The 17,761-nt window shown below is 59.8% G+C and overlaps 1 protein-coding gene across 1 annotated transcript in view; it reads left to right on the forward strand.

The window, feature by feature from the left end:
• The first annotated feature begins 10,056 nt into the window (after positions 1-10,056).
• NOL4L (nucleolar protein 4 like) overlaps positions 10,057-17,761 on the forward strand; it is a 61,311-nt gene continuing 53,606 nt past the window's right edge. The window contains exons 1-2 of the mRNA XM_029049560.1: positions 10,057-10,432; positions 10,526-10,593. Coding sequence (XP_028905393.1) covers positions 10,057-10,432; positions 10,526-10,593 — 444 coding nt within the window. The remainder of the gene's footprint in view (positions 10,433-10,525; positions 10,594-17,761) is intronic.

The raw sequence follows: 17,761 nt of genomic DNA on the forward strand, positions 1-17,761 counted from the left end.
CGTTGGGCAGGGATCGTCTCTATCTGTTGCCGAATTGTCCATTCCAAGCACTTAGTACAGTGCTCTGCACATAGTAAGTGCTCACTAAATATTATTGAATGAATGAATCACTCTTCCCCTCTTCCAAGCCCTACTGAGAGCTAACCTCCTCCTGGAGGCCTTCCCACACTGAGCCCTCCCTTTCCCTCTGCCCCTCCTTTCCTCCCCATTCCCCTCTCCTCCCTCTGCTCTACCTCCTTCCTCTCCCCACAGCACTTGTGTATATTTGTATATGCTATTTATTACTCAATTTTATTAACGATGTGTATATACCTATGATTCTGTTTATTTTGATGGTATCGATGTCTGACTACTGGTTTTGTTTTGCTGTCTGTCTCCCCCTTTTAGACTGCGAGTCCGTTGATGGGTAGGGCTTGTCTCTATCTGTAGCCCAATTGCCCATTCCTAGCGCTTAGTACAGTGCTCTGCACATAGTAAGCGCTCAATAAATACAGTTGAATGAATGAATGAAACGCTAGGCCTGGCCTTGGGCGCCGGCTGGGCTGCCCCCTGGTGGACACAGTCGGCACTACATGCACTGCGGCTCTTCCCCCGGGAGCCAGCAGGGGGCGCGGGACGCCTGGCTTATTATTAATAATAATAATAATAATAATAATGTTGGTATTTGTTAAGCGCTTATTATGTGCAAAGCACTGTTCTACGCGCTAGGGGGATACAAGGTCATCAGGTTGTCCCCCGTGGGGCTCACAGTTTTCATCCCCATATGACAGATGAGGTCACTGAGGCCCAGAGAAGTGAAGTGACTCGCCCAAAGTCACAAAGCTGACAAGCGGCCGAGGCGGAATTAGAACTCGTGACCTCTAACTCCCCAGCTCGGGCTCTTTGCGCTCAGCCAAGCTCCGTCCCCTCCCCTCATCACCCACCCGGTCAGCGGGAGGGGGGCATTAAGGGAGCAAATTCAACTGCAAGGGGGCTGCGGAGGAGATTATTAGTAACGGTAAGAGTAATACTGTAAATATAATATAATATATAATATAAATATAATAGTAAACAATAATATAATAAATGAAGCAGCGTGGCTCAGTGGAAAGAGCCTGGGCTTGGGAGTCAGAGGTCATAGGTTCTAATCCTGACTCCGCCACTTATCAGCTGGGTGACTTTGGGCAAGTCACTTCACTTCTCTGGGCCTCCATGACCTCATCTGGAAAATGGGGATGAAGGCTGGGAGCCCATTGTGGGATAACCTGATGACCTCGTATCCCGCCCCAGCTCTTAGAACAGTGCTTGGCACGTAGTAAGCGCTTAATAAGTGCCATTATTATTATTAATAATAAGAATAACAGTGATAATGGTGGCATATGTTAATAATAATAATGGTACTTGTTAAGCGCTTACTATGTGCCAAGCACTGGTCTGAGCTCTGGGGGAGATACAGTTGTGTTGGACACCGTCCGTGTCCCACGTGGGGCTCACTGTCTTCATCCCCATTTTACAGATGAGGGAACCGAGGCCCGGGGAAGTTAAGGTCCCACAGCAGACAAGTGGCGGAGGCGGGATGAGATGAGAACCCAGGTCCTCGGACTCCCAGGCCCGGGCTCTATAATAATAATGACAACAATTGGGGTGTTGGTTAAGTGCTTACTATGTGCCAGGCACTGTATTAAGCGCCGGGGGCGATACAGGGTAATTGGGTTGGACGCGGCCCCTGTCCCACGTGGGGCTCGCGGTCTTCATCCCCATTTTCCAGATGAGGTAGCCGAGGAGAAGTGAAGTGACTTGCCCAGGGCCACACAGCGGGCAGGTGACAGAGCCGGGAGGAGAACCCAGGTTCTTCCGATTCCCGCTAAAGGCTTAGCCGGGGCGGGCCTCCTGGAGGAGGTGTGCCTTCGGGAAGGCCTTAAGCATCACTGTGATCATTGGGATTATTAGCATCATTATCACCGTAAATGCTCAACAAACCTCCCCCTTACGTTTCCCCTTCGAAAACGGTCAGATCGAACCCCGGCCCTCTGGGGGCTTCCGGGCTCAGAGGAAGGAGGGCAAGGATTGTGTCGTCCCCCCCCCCCCCCCGTCCCCCCCCCCCCCGCCAAGCCTCCCGATTTTACAGAGGAGGAAACGGAGGCCCAGAGAAGTAAAGTGACCGGCCCGAGGTCACGCAGCGATCCCGGGGGCGGAGCCGGGAAGAGAACCCAGATCCCCCCGGCTCCCGCTCGGCCACGCTGCTCCTCGTGCCGGCCAGGCGCTTAGCACGGTGCCGGGCACCTAGTGAGCCAGTCCAGAGCCCCCCCCCGGCCTCACCCCCAGCGTCGACGATTATTGTAACGGCAGCGAGGCCTCAGTCTCCCCCCTGGCGGTCAGAGAGTGGGTGTGGGCGGCCTCCCGGCTGGGAGGGGGGTCCTAGTCCGGGGGTCCCGGGTCGGGGGGCGGCAAACGGCGGGTGGCGAGGATGGGGGTGGGGGGGCTACGGGTGATCATCGGGCACCCCCTTCGTGCCTACCGTCACCATGACAACGGACAGCTGTTCGCCGGGGAAACCGAGCGCACGGCTTAACCCCTTCCGGCTCGGGGCGGCCGGCCCCGGGGAGGCACGGGACCGGGGGAGGTGGGGGAAGACAGACATCGGTCTGAATAAATCGGTCGATAAATTATGACTGTAAAGCCTTTCCTGCTTGTAGGGTGGTGTGGAAAAGTCTCGCCCCCCTCACGCCGACCTCTCCCTCCATCTCATCTCTCTGGCCGCCGACCTCTGGCCCCCGTCCCGCCTCCGGCCTGGAAGGCCCTCCCTCCTCAAATCCCACCGACCGTCGTTCTCCCCACCTTCAAAGCCTTATCGAAGGCCCACCTCCTCCAAGAAGCCTTCCCTGACTGCGCCTTCCTTCCCTCTTCTCCCCTTCCCTTCCGCGTCACCCCGACCGGCTCCCTTTCTTCCACCCCCCCCCCGTCCCGGCCCCGCACCGCTCACGTCCACCTCCCCTCATTTATTTTTTCCTCTTCCTGTCCGTCTCCCCCTCTAGACCGTCAGCTCCTCGTGGACAGGAGACGTGTCTGTTCTGTTATTCTATTGTCCTCTCCCAAGCGCTCAGTCCAGTGCTCCGCACATAGTAAGCGCTCAATAAATACGATCGAGTGACTGCCTGACAACGATGCCTCTTATTTCATCCGCAGACGGTTAGCGCGGGGAGCCGAGGGCCGGTCGGACGCCTGGGTTCAAGCCCCCGAGCTCGATCGAGCCCGCGGGGGTGAGGAGAGAGAATCGTGATGATGATGGTGGATGTTGAGCGCTTACTATGTGTCAAGCACTGTTCTGAGCGCTTGTGTCCAAGCTCATCGGGTTGGACACGGTCCCCCGTCCCCCGTGGGGCTCACGATCTTCATCCCCATTTTCCAGGCGAGGGAACCGAGGCCCGGAGGAGGGAAGCGACCGGCCCGAGGTCACCCGGCAGACAGGTGGCGGAGCCGGGATGGGGAGCCGGGTCCTTCCGACGTCCAGGCCCCGGGCTTTACCCCTAAGGAGGTTGGAATTCGCCTCAGCTCTTCACCGCGGAGAACGGTAAGATAAAAATAATAATAATGCTGGTATTTGTTAAGCGCTTACTATGTGCAAAGCACTGTTCACGTGATCGCTGCTTCTGATCGGTCCATCAGTGGTATTGGCTACTGTGAGCCCGTTGTTGGGCAGGGACGGTCTCCATTTGTTGCCAAATTGTCCATTCCAAGCACTTAGTACAGCGCTCTGCACACAGTAAGCGCTCAATAAATACGACTGAGTGAACTAAATGTTTGGGAGGAGACGCTAAAACAATAGAACAATTACCTTTCCCTGCCCACAAGGACCTGACAGTCCAGAGGGGGAGACGGACGTGGAAGGAAAGAAACGAATGAGGGATGTGGCTATGAGCGCTTATTGCCAAATTGTATTTTCTAAGCGCTTAGGACAGCGCTCCGCACACAGGAAGCGCTCAATAAATACCATCGAGTGAACGGAATGAATGAATAAGGGGTGTGGGGCTGGGAGGGAAGAAAGGGAGCGAGACGGGGCGACGCGGAAGGGAGCGGCGAGAGGAGAAAGGAGGGCGTAGTCAGGGAAAGCTTCTTGGAGGAGGTGGGCCTTCAACAAGGCATTAATATAAATAAATCATTGGTAATATATCATTTAAAAATAAGTACAAAAGTGCTGTGGGGTTGAGGGCGGGGAGAATATCAAATGTCCAGAGGTCCTGGATCGATCGAGAGCGTGCATCAGTCGATCGATCGGTGATATTCACTGCGTGCTTACTATGCAGCGAGCACTTGGGGGAGTCCAGTACGACAGACCTAGCGGGCGCGTTCCCTGCCCGCAGCGAACTGTGCTTTCCAAGCGCTTAGTACAGTGCTCTGCACACAGTAAGCGCTCAATAAATACGGTGGAATGAACGAACCGACAGCCTGGAGGGAGAGCTGGACATTAGTATGAATGAATCGGTAATTTATAATGGTGAGTTTAAAGATAATAATGATGATGACGGTGTTTGCTAAGCGCTTACTATGTGCCAAGCACTGTTCTAAGCGCTGGGGCAGATACAAGGTCATCAGGTTGTCCCACGTGGGGCTCACGGTCTTCATCCCCATTTTACAGATGAGGGAACCGAGGCACAGAGAACGACCGAACCGAAGTGAACGTCTCAGGAAAAGTTTAGAAATCGACTGCCGGCTGCGTCACCTTGGGGAAGTCACTTGGCTTCGCTGTGCCTCCGTTCCCTCATCTGGCGCTTGGAACAGTGCTCTGCACAGAGTAGGTGCTCAATAAATACTACTGAATGAATGAATGGAAAATGAGGGTGAAGACTGAGCCGCTCGTGGGACAGGGACTGTGTCCAAACTGACTTGTTCGTATCCATCCCAGCGCTTAGAATAAGGATGGTATTTGTTAAGCGCTTACTATGTGCCCAGCACTGTTCTAAGAGCTCAGCAGTAATCGCCGAACGCATAGATGACGATGTCGGAGAAGCAGCGCGGCCCAGCGGGTCGAGCCCGGGCCCGGGAGTCGGAAGGACCTGGGTTCTCATCCCGGCTCCGCCGCTCGTCCGCCGCGTGACCTTGGCCGAGTCGCTTCACGTCTCGGGGACCCCCGAGAGGGATGGAGAATGTGAGCCCCCCGTGAGACAGGGACGGCATCCAACCCGCTTGGCCCGCGGCCACCCCGGCGCTTAGGACAGTGCCCGGCGCAGAGTAAAGCGCGTAAGAGATGCCACAACTATTATTAGGACGGTGATGACTGTTATTATTTCTGGAGCGTCTGTGGCTAATAGGGACCTCCAAGAATTAACTGGGTCATTTAGGCTGGTCACCTGGGGCCTAGGGCACCTCAGAGCGGCTCACCCTTCTGGAAAGGACAAAGGAGTCGGACCGAGCAGGGGGTTGTTTTCCGGGGAGGCTGAAGGAGAGTCGGGGGCCGGAGGGTTTGGAGGGTCTTTTGTTTGCCGTGTGACCTTGGACCGGTCACTTCTCGAGGCCTCGGTCCCCTCATCTGTAAAGTGGGGGTGAAGACCGTGAGCCCCACATAATAATATTAATGTTGGTATTCGTTAAGCGCTTCCTATGTGCAGAGCACTGTTCTAAGCGCTGGGGGAGATACGGGATCATCAGGTTGTCCCACGTGAGGCTCCCGGTCTTCATCCCCGTTTCCCAGATGAGGTCCCTGAGGCCCAGAGAAGTGAAGTGACTCGCCCACAGTCACGCAGCTGCAGAGCCGGCATTCGAACCCGTGACCTCTGACTCCCAAGCCCGGGCTCTTTCCACTGAGCCACGCTGCTTCTCTTCTGAGACGGGGCCTGGGTCCAACCCGATTGGCTTGGATCCACCCCAGCGTTTAGTAGAGTGCCTCGCGCATAGTAATACCACGATGAACAAGTACCCGAATTACTAGGCTGGGTGGGGGGAGCTGGTTCGGGGGCGAGGACCCGGTCCTGGGCTGGGGTCCCTGGTCCTGTGGTCGGAGGGTCCCTTTTCTAGGTCAGGGGTCCTGGCTCGAGATGGTGGGGGGCCCGGTTGGGGGACTTTGGAGTGCGGGCTCTGGTGGGAGGGGGCTGCTTCTAGGCCGGAGGTCCCAGCTCCGGGTGGGAGGGGGGCCGGGTTCTAGGCCGGGGGGGGGGATCTAGATCTGGGGTGAGGGCCTGGTTCTACACGGGGGGCGTCGGGGCCGGGGGGGGGGCGTGGGGGTGGGGCTCGGTTGAGAAGCAGCGTGGCGCAGTGGAAAATACCCGGGCTCGGGAGTCAGAGGTCATGGGTTCGAATCCCGGCTCTGCAGCTGTGTGACTGTGGGCGTCACTTCACTTCTCTGGGCCTCAGTGCCCCCGTCTGTAAAATGGGGATGAAGACTGTGAGCCTCACGTGGGACAACCTGATGACCCTGGAAAACTACTCCAGCGCTTAGAACAGTCCTCTGCACATAGTAAGCGCTTAAATACCAACATTATTACTATTACACTGGGGGGGCCTGGGACCGGGGTGGGGGTGGGGGATTGAGGGCCTGGTTCTACACTGGCTGTTGGGGAGGGTCGGTCCTGGGGGGGGGGGGGGGGGGGAGGGCCCCGAACCTGGACCCAGAGGGATCTGCTGCCCAACTCTACATTCCAAGCGCTTAGTCCAGTGCACTGCCCACAGCAGGCGCTCAATAAACACGATTGAATGACTGAATTGAAAGAATAAAGGGGGGTGGTGGGGGAAGCATCGGCCAGGGCTTGTCTCTCTCTGTTGCCGAATTGTCCATTCCAAGCGCTTAGTCCAGTGCTCTGCACATAGTAAGCGCCCAATAAATGACACTGAATGAATGAATGAATGAATGAATGAAGCTTAGGTCCGGACCTGGACGCAGACTAGTCTGGACACTGAGACCCCGTTCCCGGGGGAGGGGGCGGAGCCAAAGTTTGAGCGACGGCGCGGGGGCTGCTGTCTGGGCGCCCCCTAGGGGAGGGGGCGGAATCTGCTAGCTGAACGCCCCCTATGGGCGGGGGCGGAGCCTGTCGTCTTGGCAACCCGGGAGGGGGTGGGCACTGTTGCCCGAGCAACCACGGGGGCGGGGCCTGCCATCCGACCAATCCCCGGGCGGGGGCGGGGACTGTCGTCTGAGCAACCGCGAGGGGGCGGGGCCCGGTGCTGACAGAGATCTGGGGGCGGGGACTGTTGCCTGAGCAACCCCGGGAGGGGCGGGGCCTGCCATCTGACCAACCCCCCCGGGAGGGGGCGGGGCCTGTCTTTTGACCAATCCCGAGGGGCGGAGCCTGTTGTCTGGCCAACCTCGGGGACGGAGGCCTGTTCCCCGAGCAACCGCGCGAGGGGGCGGAGCTTGTCGCCTGGCCAACCCAAGAAGGGGGCGGAGCCCGACACCTGACCAATGCGGAGAGGGGGGGCGTGGCCTGCCTGCCTGAGCTACGGCGGGAGGGGGCGGGGCCTTCGTCTGACCAGCCACCCCCGGGAGGGGGCGGAGCCTGTCGTCTGAATAAATAATCAAATTATTTATTTCTGCCTATTAATCATAATGGCATTCGTTAAGCGCTTACTATGTACCCAGCACTGTTCTAAGCGCTGGGGTAGATGCAAGGTGATGAGGTTGTCCCCCGTGGGGCTCCCAGTCTTCGTCCCCATTTTCCAGATGAGGTCACTGAGGCCCAGAGAAGCAAAGTGACTTGCCCAAGGTCACACAGCTGACAAGGGGCGGAGGTGGGATTAGAACCCACGACCTCTGACTCCCAAGACCGGACTATTAACGTCTGTCTTCCCTTCTAGACTTGTCAGCTCGTTATAGGAAGGCAACGTGTCTGCTCAGTCGGTTGGATTGAGCTCTCCAGGGCGTTTAGTTCATTCATTCATTCATTCATTCATTCATTCATTCATTCAATGATATTTATTGAGCCCTTACTATGTGCAGAGCACTGTATGAAGCGTTTGAAATTCATTCATTCCAATGGTATTTATTAAGCCCTTAGTATGTGCAGAGCGATTGGAATTCATTCATTCAGTGGTATTTATTGAGCACTTACTCTGTGCAGAGCACTGTACGAAGCGCTTGGAATTCATTCATTCAATGGTATTTAATAAGCCCTTAGTATGTGCAGAGCGCTTGGAATTCATTCATCAATGGTATTTACTGAGCCCTTACTCTGTGCAGAGCGCTGTACGAAGTGCTTCGAGTTCATTCATTCATTCATTCATTCAGTGGTATTTATTGAGCCCCTACTCTATGCAGAGCGCTGTACGAAGTGCTTCGAGTCCGTTCATTCATTCATGCAATCGTATTTATCGAACCCTTACTCTGTGCAGAGTGCTGTACGAAGAGCTTGGAATTCATTCATTCATTCAATTGCATTTATTGAGCCCTTACTCTGTGCAGAGTGCTGTACGAAGTGCTTCGAGTTCATTCATTCATGCATGCATGCATGCAATCGTATTTATTGAACCCTTACTCTGTGCAGAGCGCTGTACGAAGTGCTTGGAGTTCATTCATTCATTCAATGGTATTTATCGAGCGCTTACTCTGTGCAGAGCGCTGTACGAAGTGCTTGGAATTCATTCATTCATTCATTCAACGGTATTTATCGAGCGCTTACTCTGTGCAGAGCGCTGTACGAAGTGTTTGGACTTCATTCATTCATTCATTCATCCAGTGGTATTTATTGAGCGCTTACTCTGTGCAGAGCTGTGTACGAAGTGCTTGGAATTCATTCATTCCTCCAATGGTATTTATCGAGCGCTTACTCTGTGCAGAGCGCTGTACGAAGTGTTTGGACTTCATTCATTCATTCATTCATCCAGCGGTATCTATCGAGCCCTTACTCTGTGCAGAGCGCGGGACGAAGCGCTTCGAGTTCGCTCCTTCGTTCATGCAATCGCCTCGCTGGACCCCTCGCTCTGCGAAGAGCGCAGCGTACTAAGCGCTCGGATTCCCTCCATTCAATGGTATCTCTTGCGCCCCGACTCTGTGCAGAGCGCTTGGAATTCATTCATTCATTCATTCATAATAATAATAATAATAATGTTGGTATTTGTTAAGCGCTTACTATGTGCCAAGCACTGTTCTAAGCGCTGGGGGAGACACAGGGGAATCAGGATGTCCCCTGTGGGACTCCCAGTCTTCATCCCCATTTTCCAGATGAGGGAACCGAGGCCCAGAGAAGTCAAGTGACTCGCCCACAGCCACCCAGCTGACAAGTGGCAGAGCCGGGATTCGAACTCATGACCTCTGACTCCCAAGCCCGGGCTCTTTCCACTGAGCCACGCTGCTTCTCCACCATTCATTCGGGGCTATTCGCGGAGCCCCCGCTCTGGGCGGAGCGCTGCCGACTTGGCCATTCCGAGCGCTTAGTCCGGTGCTCTGCACGGAGGAAGCGCTCAATAAATACTAGGGAAGGAATGAAGGCCCTAAGCGCGGGGGACGGACCCGTCCACGGCGAGGCAGCGCCGGGCGGGTGAAATTGGGTCAATTTCAGGCGGCGACGTGTGCGGCCGTGGGCCTGCCCGGGGCGAGCGCTCGGTGGCTAGGACGGGCGGCCCCCCCCGGGAGGGTCCCGGGCCCGCGGAGCCCCCCCCTCCCCCCGCCGCCCGCCTCTCCATCCCCTCCCGCTCGCCTCCCAGACGCCTCCGCGGGCCGGGGCGGCCTTAGCCTGAGTCCGGGCCGCCCCCTCCCCCCTCCCTGGCCGCCGCCCCCTCCCCCGCGTCCCCCCCCATCCCGGGGCGGGGGGCGGGGGGCGGCTCCGACAGGTGGCGTCCCGCGGAGCGGGGGAGGGGGCCGGCCAGCCCGGACCGCCCGCCGGGCCTGACAGCCGCCGCAGAAGCGGCCGCCCCCCGCCCCCTGCTCCTCCTCCTCCTCCTCCTCCCCACCCCCACCCTGCCCCGCCCGCCCCCCGCCCGCTCTGCACCTCCCGCTCCCTCCTCCTCCTCATCCCTTCTTCCTGCATCCCGGCCCGGCCGGTGGCGGGAGGGACCGGTCCCCGTGCGGCCCCCCCCCCCCCCCCCGCCCCTCCCCCCCGCAGAGCCGGTCCCCGCCCCGTCCACCGCCGCCGGGCTCGGGGGTCGCCGAGGATGCCCAAGGCCGGGGGGCCGCCGGCCCCTTCCCCGTCCCCGCCGCCCCGGCCCGGGGACACGGAGCTCGGCCGCCAGTTCCGGGCCTGGTGCCTCCGGACCTACGGGGACTCCGCCAAGACCAAGACCGTCACCCGCAGCAAGTACCAGCGCATCGCCGAGGTGCTCAGGGCCGGGACCCCCGGGCCCGGGACCCTCGCCGGCGCCGGGACCCCCGGGCCCGGGACCGGCCCGCCCCCGGACCCCGCCCCCGCCCCCGGCCCCGGCCCCGGCCCCGGCCCCGCCGCCGCCGCCGCCGCCGCCGCCGCCGCCGGGGAGAAGGGCAAGTTCCAGTTCTGGGTCAAGTCGAAGGGATTTCGGCTCGGAGGAGGCGCCGGTTCAGGAGGAGGAGGAGGAAGAGGACGAGGAGCGGCGGCGGCGGCAGCAGGAGGAGGAGGGGGTGGAGGAGGAGGAGCAGGAGGAGGAGGAGGCGGCGGCGACGGGCCCGGGGACCCGGCGGCCGGACAAGTGGTCTATGTGCCGGTCAAGACGGGAACGGTCAGTGCGCGCCTCCGGGACACACGCACACACCATCCCCCGCCCCGCCCCGGCCCGCCATCTGTGTCCTGCCCTGGGAGCCCCCCATCCTCCCACCGCCCCCCCTTCTCTGCACCCGCTGACCCCCCCATCCCCGGACCCCCCCCCGTCCTCCGACCCTCCCATCCTCTCAGCCCCCCGTTCTCCGACCCCTCCCATCCTCTGCATCCGCCGACCCCCCCCCCTCCGCTCTCCGACCCCCGCATCCTCCGATCCCTCCATCCTCCGCACCCCCTGACCCCCCATCCTCTGACCCCCCCCATCCTCTGCACCCTCTGACCGCTCCCACTCTCGGACCCCCCCCTCCTCTACCCCCCCGGACGCCCCCTCCTCGGACTCCCCTCCCTCTGCCCCCCCCAGATGCCCCATCCTCTGACGCCCCCATCCTCTCCACCCTCTGACCGCTCCCACTCTCGGACCCCCCCCCCCGCCACTCCAGACGCCCCATTGTCGGACCCCCCCACCCTCTGGCCCTCCCCATCCTCCGCCCCCCCCATCCTCCGCTCCCCCAGACGTCCCATCCTCTGACACCCCCATCCTCTCCACCCTCTGCCGCCCCGACCCCCCGTCCTCGGACCCCCACCCTGTACCCCCCTTGACCCTCATCCTATGCTCCACTACGCCCCAACCCTCTGCAACCCCCGCCCCCCAATCCTCCTCCCTCCCATCCTCTGCACCTCCTGCGTGCCGGACCGCCCCCCTCCTCCTCCTCCTCCTCCTCCTGCTCCCGTCCCCTGTCGCCCCCGCCCTCCTCCCCTCCCTTGGACTCCCCTCCCCTCGACCGAGATAGGGGACGGGGAGGAGGGGGAGGGGGTCCCGTGGCCGCCGGACTGTCCCGGGAGGAAGCGCCCCCTCCCACCCCCGTCTTCTTCCTTCCTCCCTCCCGCCTTTCCTTGTCTTCCTCCCCTCGTCTTCCCCCCATCTTCCTCCTCCCGTGCCCGGTCCCGGTCCCGGTCCCGGTCCCGGCCCCCTCCTCCTTGCCCTGTTTGAGACAGCCGTTAGCCCGGAGGCGCAGCTGGTCCAGGCTGAGGGGCGGGGGGGGGGGGGGGCCTGGGTCCTCTCCCTGCTTCCCTCCCCCACCCTCCCAGCCTCCGCACCCCCTCATCCCCGCACCCCCATCCGCAGGCCCGGGCGGGGCGGGGTGGGGCGGGGCGCCCGACTGGTCCAGGCCGGGAGGATGCTCCGGCCCCGCCCCCACCCCATCCCATCCCACCCCACCCCGTCCCATCCCATCCTCTCCCACCCCACCCCATCCCACTCCATCCCATCCCACCCCATCCCATCGCATCCCATCCCATCCGTCCCGGCCCCGCCCCCTCCTCCCCGCCCCAGGACAACAGCAGGATGGATGCGGATCAGGATCCTGTCTGGGGTGGCGGTCGTCCATCTCTCGGCGCCCCAAGAGTCTGGGAGGGGAGGGGAGCGGCCCGAGGCAGCGCCGGGCGGCGGAGGGAGTCCCCCATCCCCACCCCGGGGACCCCCCCCCTCTTCATTGTCTCTGCCGAGGATTTGGGGCGGGGGGCGCGCCGGCTCCCATCATCCAACTTTGGGGGGGTGGGCGAAACCGTAGCTTGTCTGTTTCCAGGAGCTGCCCCCTCCCCACCCCGGACGGACAGACGGGCGGCTCCCCTTCGGGGTGGGGGGGAGGCTTGAATCTGGGGGTTCCCCCACCCCGGGCCCCCGCCCCCCGCCTGCCCTCTGCGCCATCTGCCCGCCCGGGAGTCGGACCGTCACACACAATTGATTTTGTCGGGGCCAAAAGTGCCCCTCCTCCCCTTCCCCTCCCCCTCTCCCCCTCCCCAGAAGGAGGGGCGGGATGGGGTGGGCGGGGGCCGCAGAGGGGTGCGAGGAGAGGGGATCTTTTTGCTCGGTAGCGTTTTGTGTCTTCCTTTTCTGGGAGACCCCGACCCCCGACCCCCCACCCCCATCCCCATCTGTGTCAAATGGCTCGAAACGCGCCGTTTCCCTCCCATCTGCTTAAGTAGCACAGGGGGAAGGGCGGGGGGGGGGCGATTTAGCCTGCCCCCAGACCCACCTCCCGCCCCCTGGACACCCCCATCCACTGTCCCAAGCCCACCCGTCTTCCGCGCCCCACCCCCCCGTTCCCCTCCATCCACTCTCCCAAGCCCACCTGACTCCCACCCACCCATGCAGACTTCCCTGTTTTCCCCGTCCACTGTCCCAAACCCATCTGTCCCCTGCCCCCAAACCCATCTGTCCCCTGCCCCCCAGACCCCCCCATTCCCCCATCCACTGCCCCAAGCCCACCCGTCTCCCACCCACCAGACCCTCCCGTTCCCCCATTCACCGTCCCAAACCCACCTGCCCCGCGCCCCCCAGGCCCCCCCCCCGTTCCCCCATCCACTATCCCAAGCCCACCCGTCTCTCGCTCCCCAGGTCCTTCCGTTCCCCTCATTCACCGTCCCAAACCCACCTGCCCCCCGCCTCCCCCAGACCCCCCGCCATTCCCCCATCCACTATCCCAAGCCCACCCATCTCCCACCCCCCAGATCCTCCAGTTCCCCTCCATCCACTATCTCAAATCCACCCATCTCCCACCCAGCTAGACCCTCCCATTCCCCCATCCGCTCTCCTAAGGCCACCCACCTCCCACCCCCCAGACCCTCTGTTCTCCCCCCATGCCCTCCCGCCCCTCCCCCCCGTGTGATCACCAAAATTGGGTTTCCGCTGTGACCCACAGAGCCCCTGACTCAGTAGAAATCCCCCCCCAACCGAGATTCCTCTGCACATCTTCACAGGAACGCCCCGCGCCGACCCCCCAATCCAAGCCCCCCACTGAATCCCGCAAGTCACCATCCGTTTCCCGAGGGTCTCTCCGGGGCCTCTTGGTTTGTGGGGAGCGGGGCCGGGGTCACCCAGGACAGAGAGGACCCACCCCCCTCGCCCCCACTGACTGTAGGAAAGGCCAAAACTTCTACACTCCAGGTGCCTGCTAGATCTGGAAAAGTTGGATTTTTATGTGTTTTTTTCCCCTTTTCAATGATTACAGATGAACTAGTTGGTTAATTCAGGGAATCGGGGGTGGGGGGGCGGTGTGGGTGTCGGGGTGTGTGTGTGTAGGTGGGGGGGGCCTCCAAGTGTGCTAGGCTTTTCTCAGAGAGGATGAGTCTTAGTTTTTAGAGTCCTCAAGATGCAACCTCCCCCCCACCCAAAAAATTACAATTCGAGAGTGAATCCAGAGGTTTCAGACTGTGGTATTAAAACGTGTGCCGTCGTCGCCCCCCATAACAGTTTGAGAGTGAATCCAGAGGTTTTAGACTGTGGTATTAAAAGGTGCCCCCCGCACTCCCCAGAAAAACCAATTCGGGAGAGAATCCAGAGGTTTTAGACTCTGGTATTAAAACGTGCCCCCTCCACCTCCCCCCAGAAAAAAAAATAATTTGGGAGAGAATCCAGAGGTTTCAGACTGTGGTATTAAAACGTGCCCCCCACCTACCCACCCCCATCCCACATTCTCCCTCTCAGAGGTCTTTCGAAGGCCCGCGTTTTACCTCAGCAAAGAGGAGAGACTTTGCCCGTTTGGTCTCCTCTTTTTTTTTCCTCCCTCTTCCTCTGCATCCTCCCCCCCGCTTCCAGCCCACCACGTCTCCCCCCACATCTTGGGTTTGGGCCGGGGGGGAGGGTCTTGGGTGGAGGGGTCGCCGCGTTCATCCGACACCCCTCTCCCTCCTCCATCCATCTGCCCTCTTCCCTGCCCGGATGTCTCTGACGGAGGGTTCATCGGGCAGGGCCTGAAAGGCCCCGGGACGGAGGGGATGATGGAGTGGGGTGGGGCGGTTGTGCCGGTCATGCCGGGAAATATAAAGTAGGGGGGACTGTGCGAGAGGAGCCTAGAATCTGGGGGAGCCGGCCCCCCGTTTTCCTCGTCACAGCAGCGAGGGTTTAAGATCCCTTCGGGGTCAAGGGCCTCCGGCTTTGTGCGTGCGGGTTTGGGGGCTTTTCAGATTTTATTTGCAAAACCCGATTCGTCATTTATCCCTTAGGGCCTCTCCCGTTGGCGGTGCCCAGGAGAACTGTGGGAGAAGCAGAGGGGCCGTTGTCCTCTCCCACCCCGGGGGACTTTGGCTACTTCTTCTTCTCGCCTTTCCGAGCGCGGAAATAACTTCCTCTTTCCCGCCGAAGGAAAAGGCCCTCGGCACGTTTGCCTGGGTTTTAAGCCCTTTCGGCCTGGGTGGTTGCGGTTCCCCGAAACCGTTTGTACCCCCACTGCCCCGCACCCCTCCCCCGGGCACCCGACAGGTCCACATCTCAATCCACCAATCCGTCAGTCAGTCGTATTTATTGAGCGCTTACCTTGTGCAGAGCACTGGACTGAGCGCTGGGGAGAGGACAAGAGAACAGTAAACAGAAACATTCCTTGCCCACAGTGAGGTGACAGTCAAGAGGGGGGAGACAGACGTTACTATAAATATATCAATAACAGATATGAACATGAGCGCCTTGGAGATGGGAGGGGGGATGATAACGATGATAATAATGATATTTGTTAAACCCTTGCTATGTGTCAGGCACTGTACTAAGCACTGGGGTAGATTCGAGGCAATCAGGTTGGACGCGGTCTCTGTCCCGAATGGGGCTCACAGTCTTCATCCCCATTTGAAAGATGAAGGAAGACGAGTGAAGTGACTGGCCCAAGGTCACACAGCAGACGAGGGCGGAGCCGGAATGAGAACCCAGGTCCTTCTGACTCCCAGGCTTGGGCTCTATCCATTAGGCCATGCTGCTTCTCTAAGAGAAGTGACCGGCCCAAGGTCACACAGCAGACGGGTGGAGCCGGGATGGGAACCCAGGTCCTTCTGACTCCCGGCCCCGGGCTCTAGCCACAAGGCTACGCCGCTTCTCTCCTAGTGAGCGTTCACCGTGTCCGGGATTATAAACTCCTCGAGGACAGGGATTGTGTCTACCAACTTTATTGCACTGGACTCTCCAAGCCCCATTGATCCGTCAATCGATCGATCGATGTCCTGAGCGCTTGGGGAGGCGTGAGGTTATCAGAGCGGACGCAGTCCCTGTCCCACCCAGACTTGCGTTCAATCAACCCCCCTCCCCGCCCCATTTTACTGATGAGGAAAATGAAGAAGGAGGCGGAAGAGGAGACGGTGGAGGAGGAGGAGGAGGAGGAGAAGGTGATGGACGAGGGGATTGGGGAAGGAGAGATGAAGCTGGAGAAGAGGAGGGGAAGATAGAAATGGAGGAGGAGGAGGTGATGGACGAGAGGATTGGGGAGGAGGAGGAAGGAGAGATGGAGCTGGAGAAGAAGAGGGGAAGATAGAAATGGAGGAGGAGGAGGAGGAAGAGGCACCCAAAGGGGGAGGGACAGGTCTTGCTTTGGCCCTCCTTCTCTTCCCTCCTCCTCCTCCTCCTTCTACCTCTCTTCCTCCTCTTGCTCCTCCTCCTCCTCCCTCTCCTCCTCCTCCTCTTTCTCCTCCTCCTTCTCCCACTCCTCCTCCTCCTCCTTCTCCCTCTCCTCCTCCTCCTCTTCCACCTCCTCCTCCTCCTCCTTCTCCTCCTTCTCCCTCTCCTCCTCCTCCTCTCTCCTTGTCCATCCTCCTCTCTCCTTGTCCATCCTCATCTCTCCTTGTCCTCCTCCTCTCCTTGTCCTCCTCCTCTCCTTGTCCTCCTCCTCTCCTTCCTCTGTCCCCTCCTCCCGGCTCTCTCCGCCCTCTCCCTCCCCAGCTGTCCCCGACCAGGAATAAAAACCCAGTGGTTAGTGTACTGTGACCTACACACACTGAATCGACCTGGGGATTCCCAGCAGGTGCCCTGGGAAAATAAATATTCCAAATTCATCTGGGCAGGGTTTGTTGTTGGGGTTTTTTGGTTTGTGTTGTGTTTTTTTTAATCAGTTGGGGAAAGAAACAAGGAACAGGCTAAGAATGAAAGAGAGAGAGAGCGAGAGACGCAGAGAGACACAGCAGCCGAGAGAGAATCGGGGACACAGAGACGGAGAAAGGATCAGAGATCCAGGCAGAAACAGAGACTCCGAGAGAGAGGAAGAGAGACAGAGAGAGGCACAGGGGAAGACGCAGCTCCCCCCCAGCTTTCCACACACACTAAACACTCACACACGCACCCACACACACCTACACACATGTACATGCACATGTAGAGAGTCAGCTACCCACACACTCTTGGAGTCACATACACCCCCCCACCCCCGACACCCACAGGCCCTGACACAGACACGCGTTGTGATACTGTGACCCCGGCCCCCTCCCCGCCGCTCCAGCCACCCGTGACCCACCCGAGCTCAGCCCACAGCCCCAAGGCGGGGCGGGGGGCGGGGGTCTCGGGCTCCTGAGTTCAGGAGTCTTGTCTCCTGAGCATCTGGGAGCAAAAGCACTCTCCCCTCCTTCATGTCATTGAGGACCGGGGGTCTGGGGGCGGGGGGGGATGCTGGAGGAGGAGGAGGAGAAAAAGGAGAAGGAAGAGGACGAAAAGGAGGAGGAGGAAGAGGAGACGGGGGAAGAAGAGGGGAGGAGTAGGAGGAAAAGGAGGAGGAAGAGCAGGGAGGAGGAGAAGGAAGAAGAAGGGGGAGAAGGAGGAGGAGGAAAAGGAGGAAGAAGAGCGGGGAGGAAGAGGCGGAGAAGGGGAAGAAAAGGGGAGGAGGAGAAGGAGGAAGAAGGGGGGAGGAAAGGTAAAGGAGGAAGAGGAGAAGAAAGAAAAAGGGAGACGGAAGTGGAGGAGGAAGAAGAGAGGGGAGGAGGAGGAGAAGGAAGAAAGGAGGAGGTTGAAGGAGGAAGAGTGGGTGGGGCAGGAGGAGGAGGAGGAAAAGGAGGAAGAAGAGCCGGGAGAAGAAGAAGGACGAAGAAAGGGGGAGGAGGAGGAGGAAGAGGATGAAGACAAGCAAGCTGAGAGACATGGTCGCCCCTCAGGCTGAAACAGGAAGGCAGCAGAGAACCTCGAGGAACCCCCCTTCCCCTGAAACAAAGGCAGTGGGGAGCCTGGAGAGTGTGCGGGGCGGCGGTCCTCCCCCCCCCCCCCCCCCCCCCCCCCGGCTTTCAAAATAGGATTTAGTTCTGACAGGGGAAAGACACAGAGGAGAAGCTCGGAATATTTCAGCCCCTCCAGATATGCTCCCTCACCCAGGCTGAACTTCTGCTGGAGA

The sequence above is a fragment of the Ornithorhynchus anatinus genome, chromosome 21, assembly GCF_004115215.2.
Source record: "Ornithorhynchus anatinus isolate Pmale09 chromosome 21, mOrnAna1.pri.v4, whole genome shotgun sequence".
Taxonomy (NCBI): Eukaryota; Metazoa; Chordata; class Mammalia; order Monotremata; family Ornithorhynchidae; genus Ornithorhynchus; species Ornithorhynchus anatinus.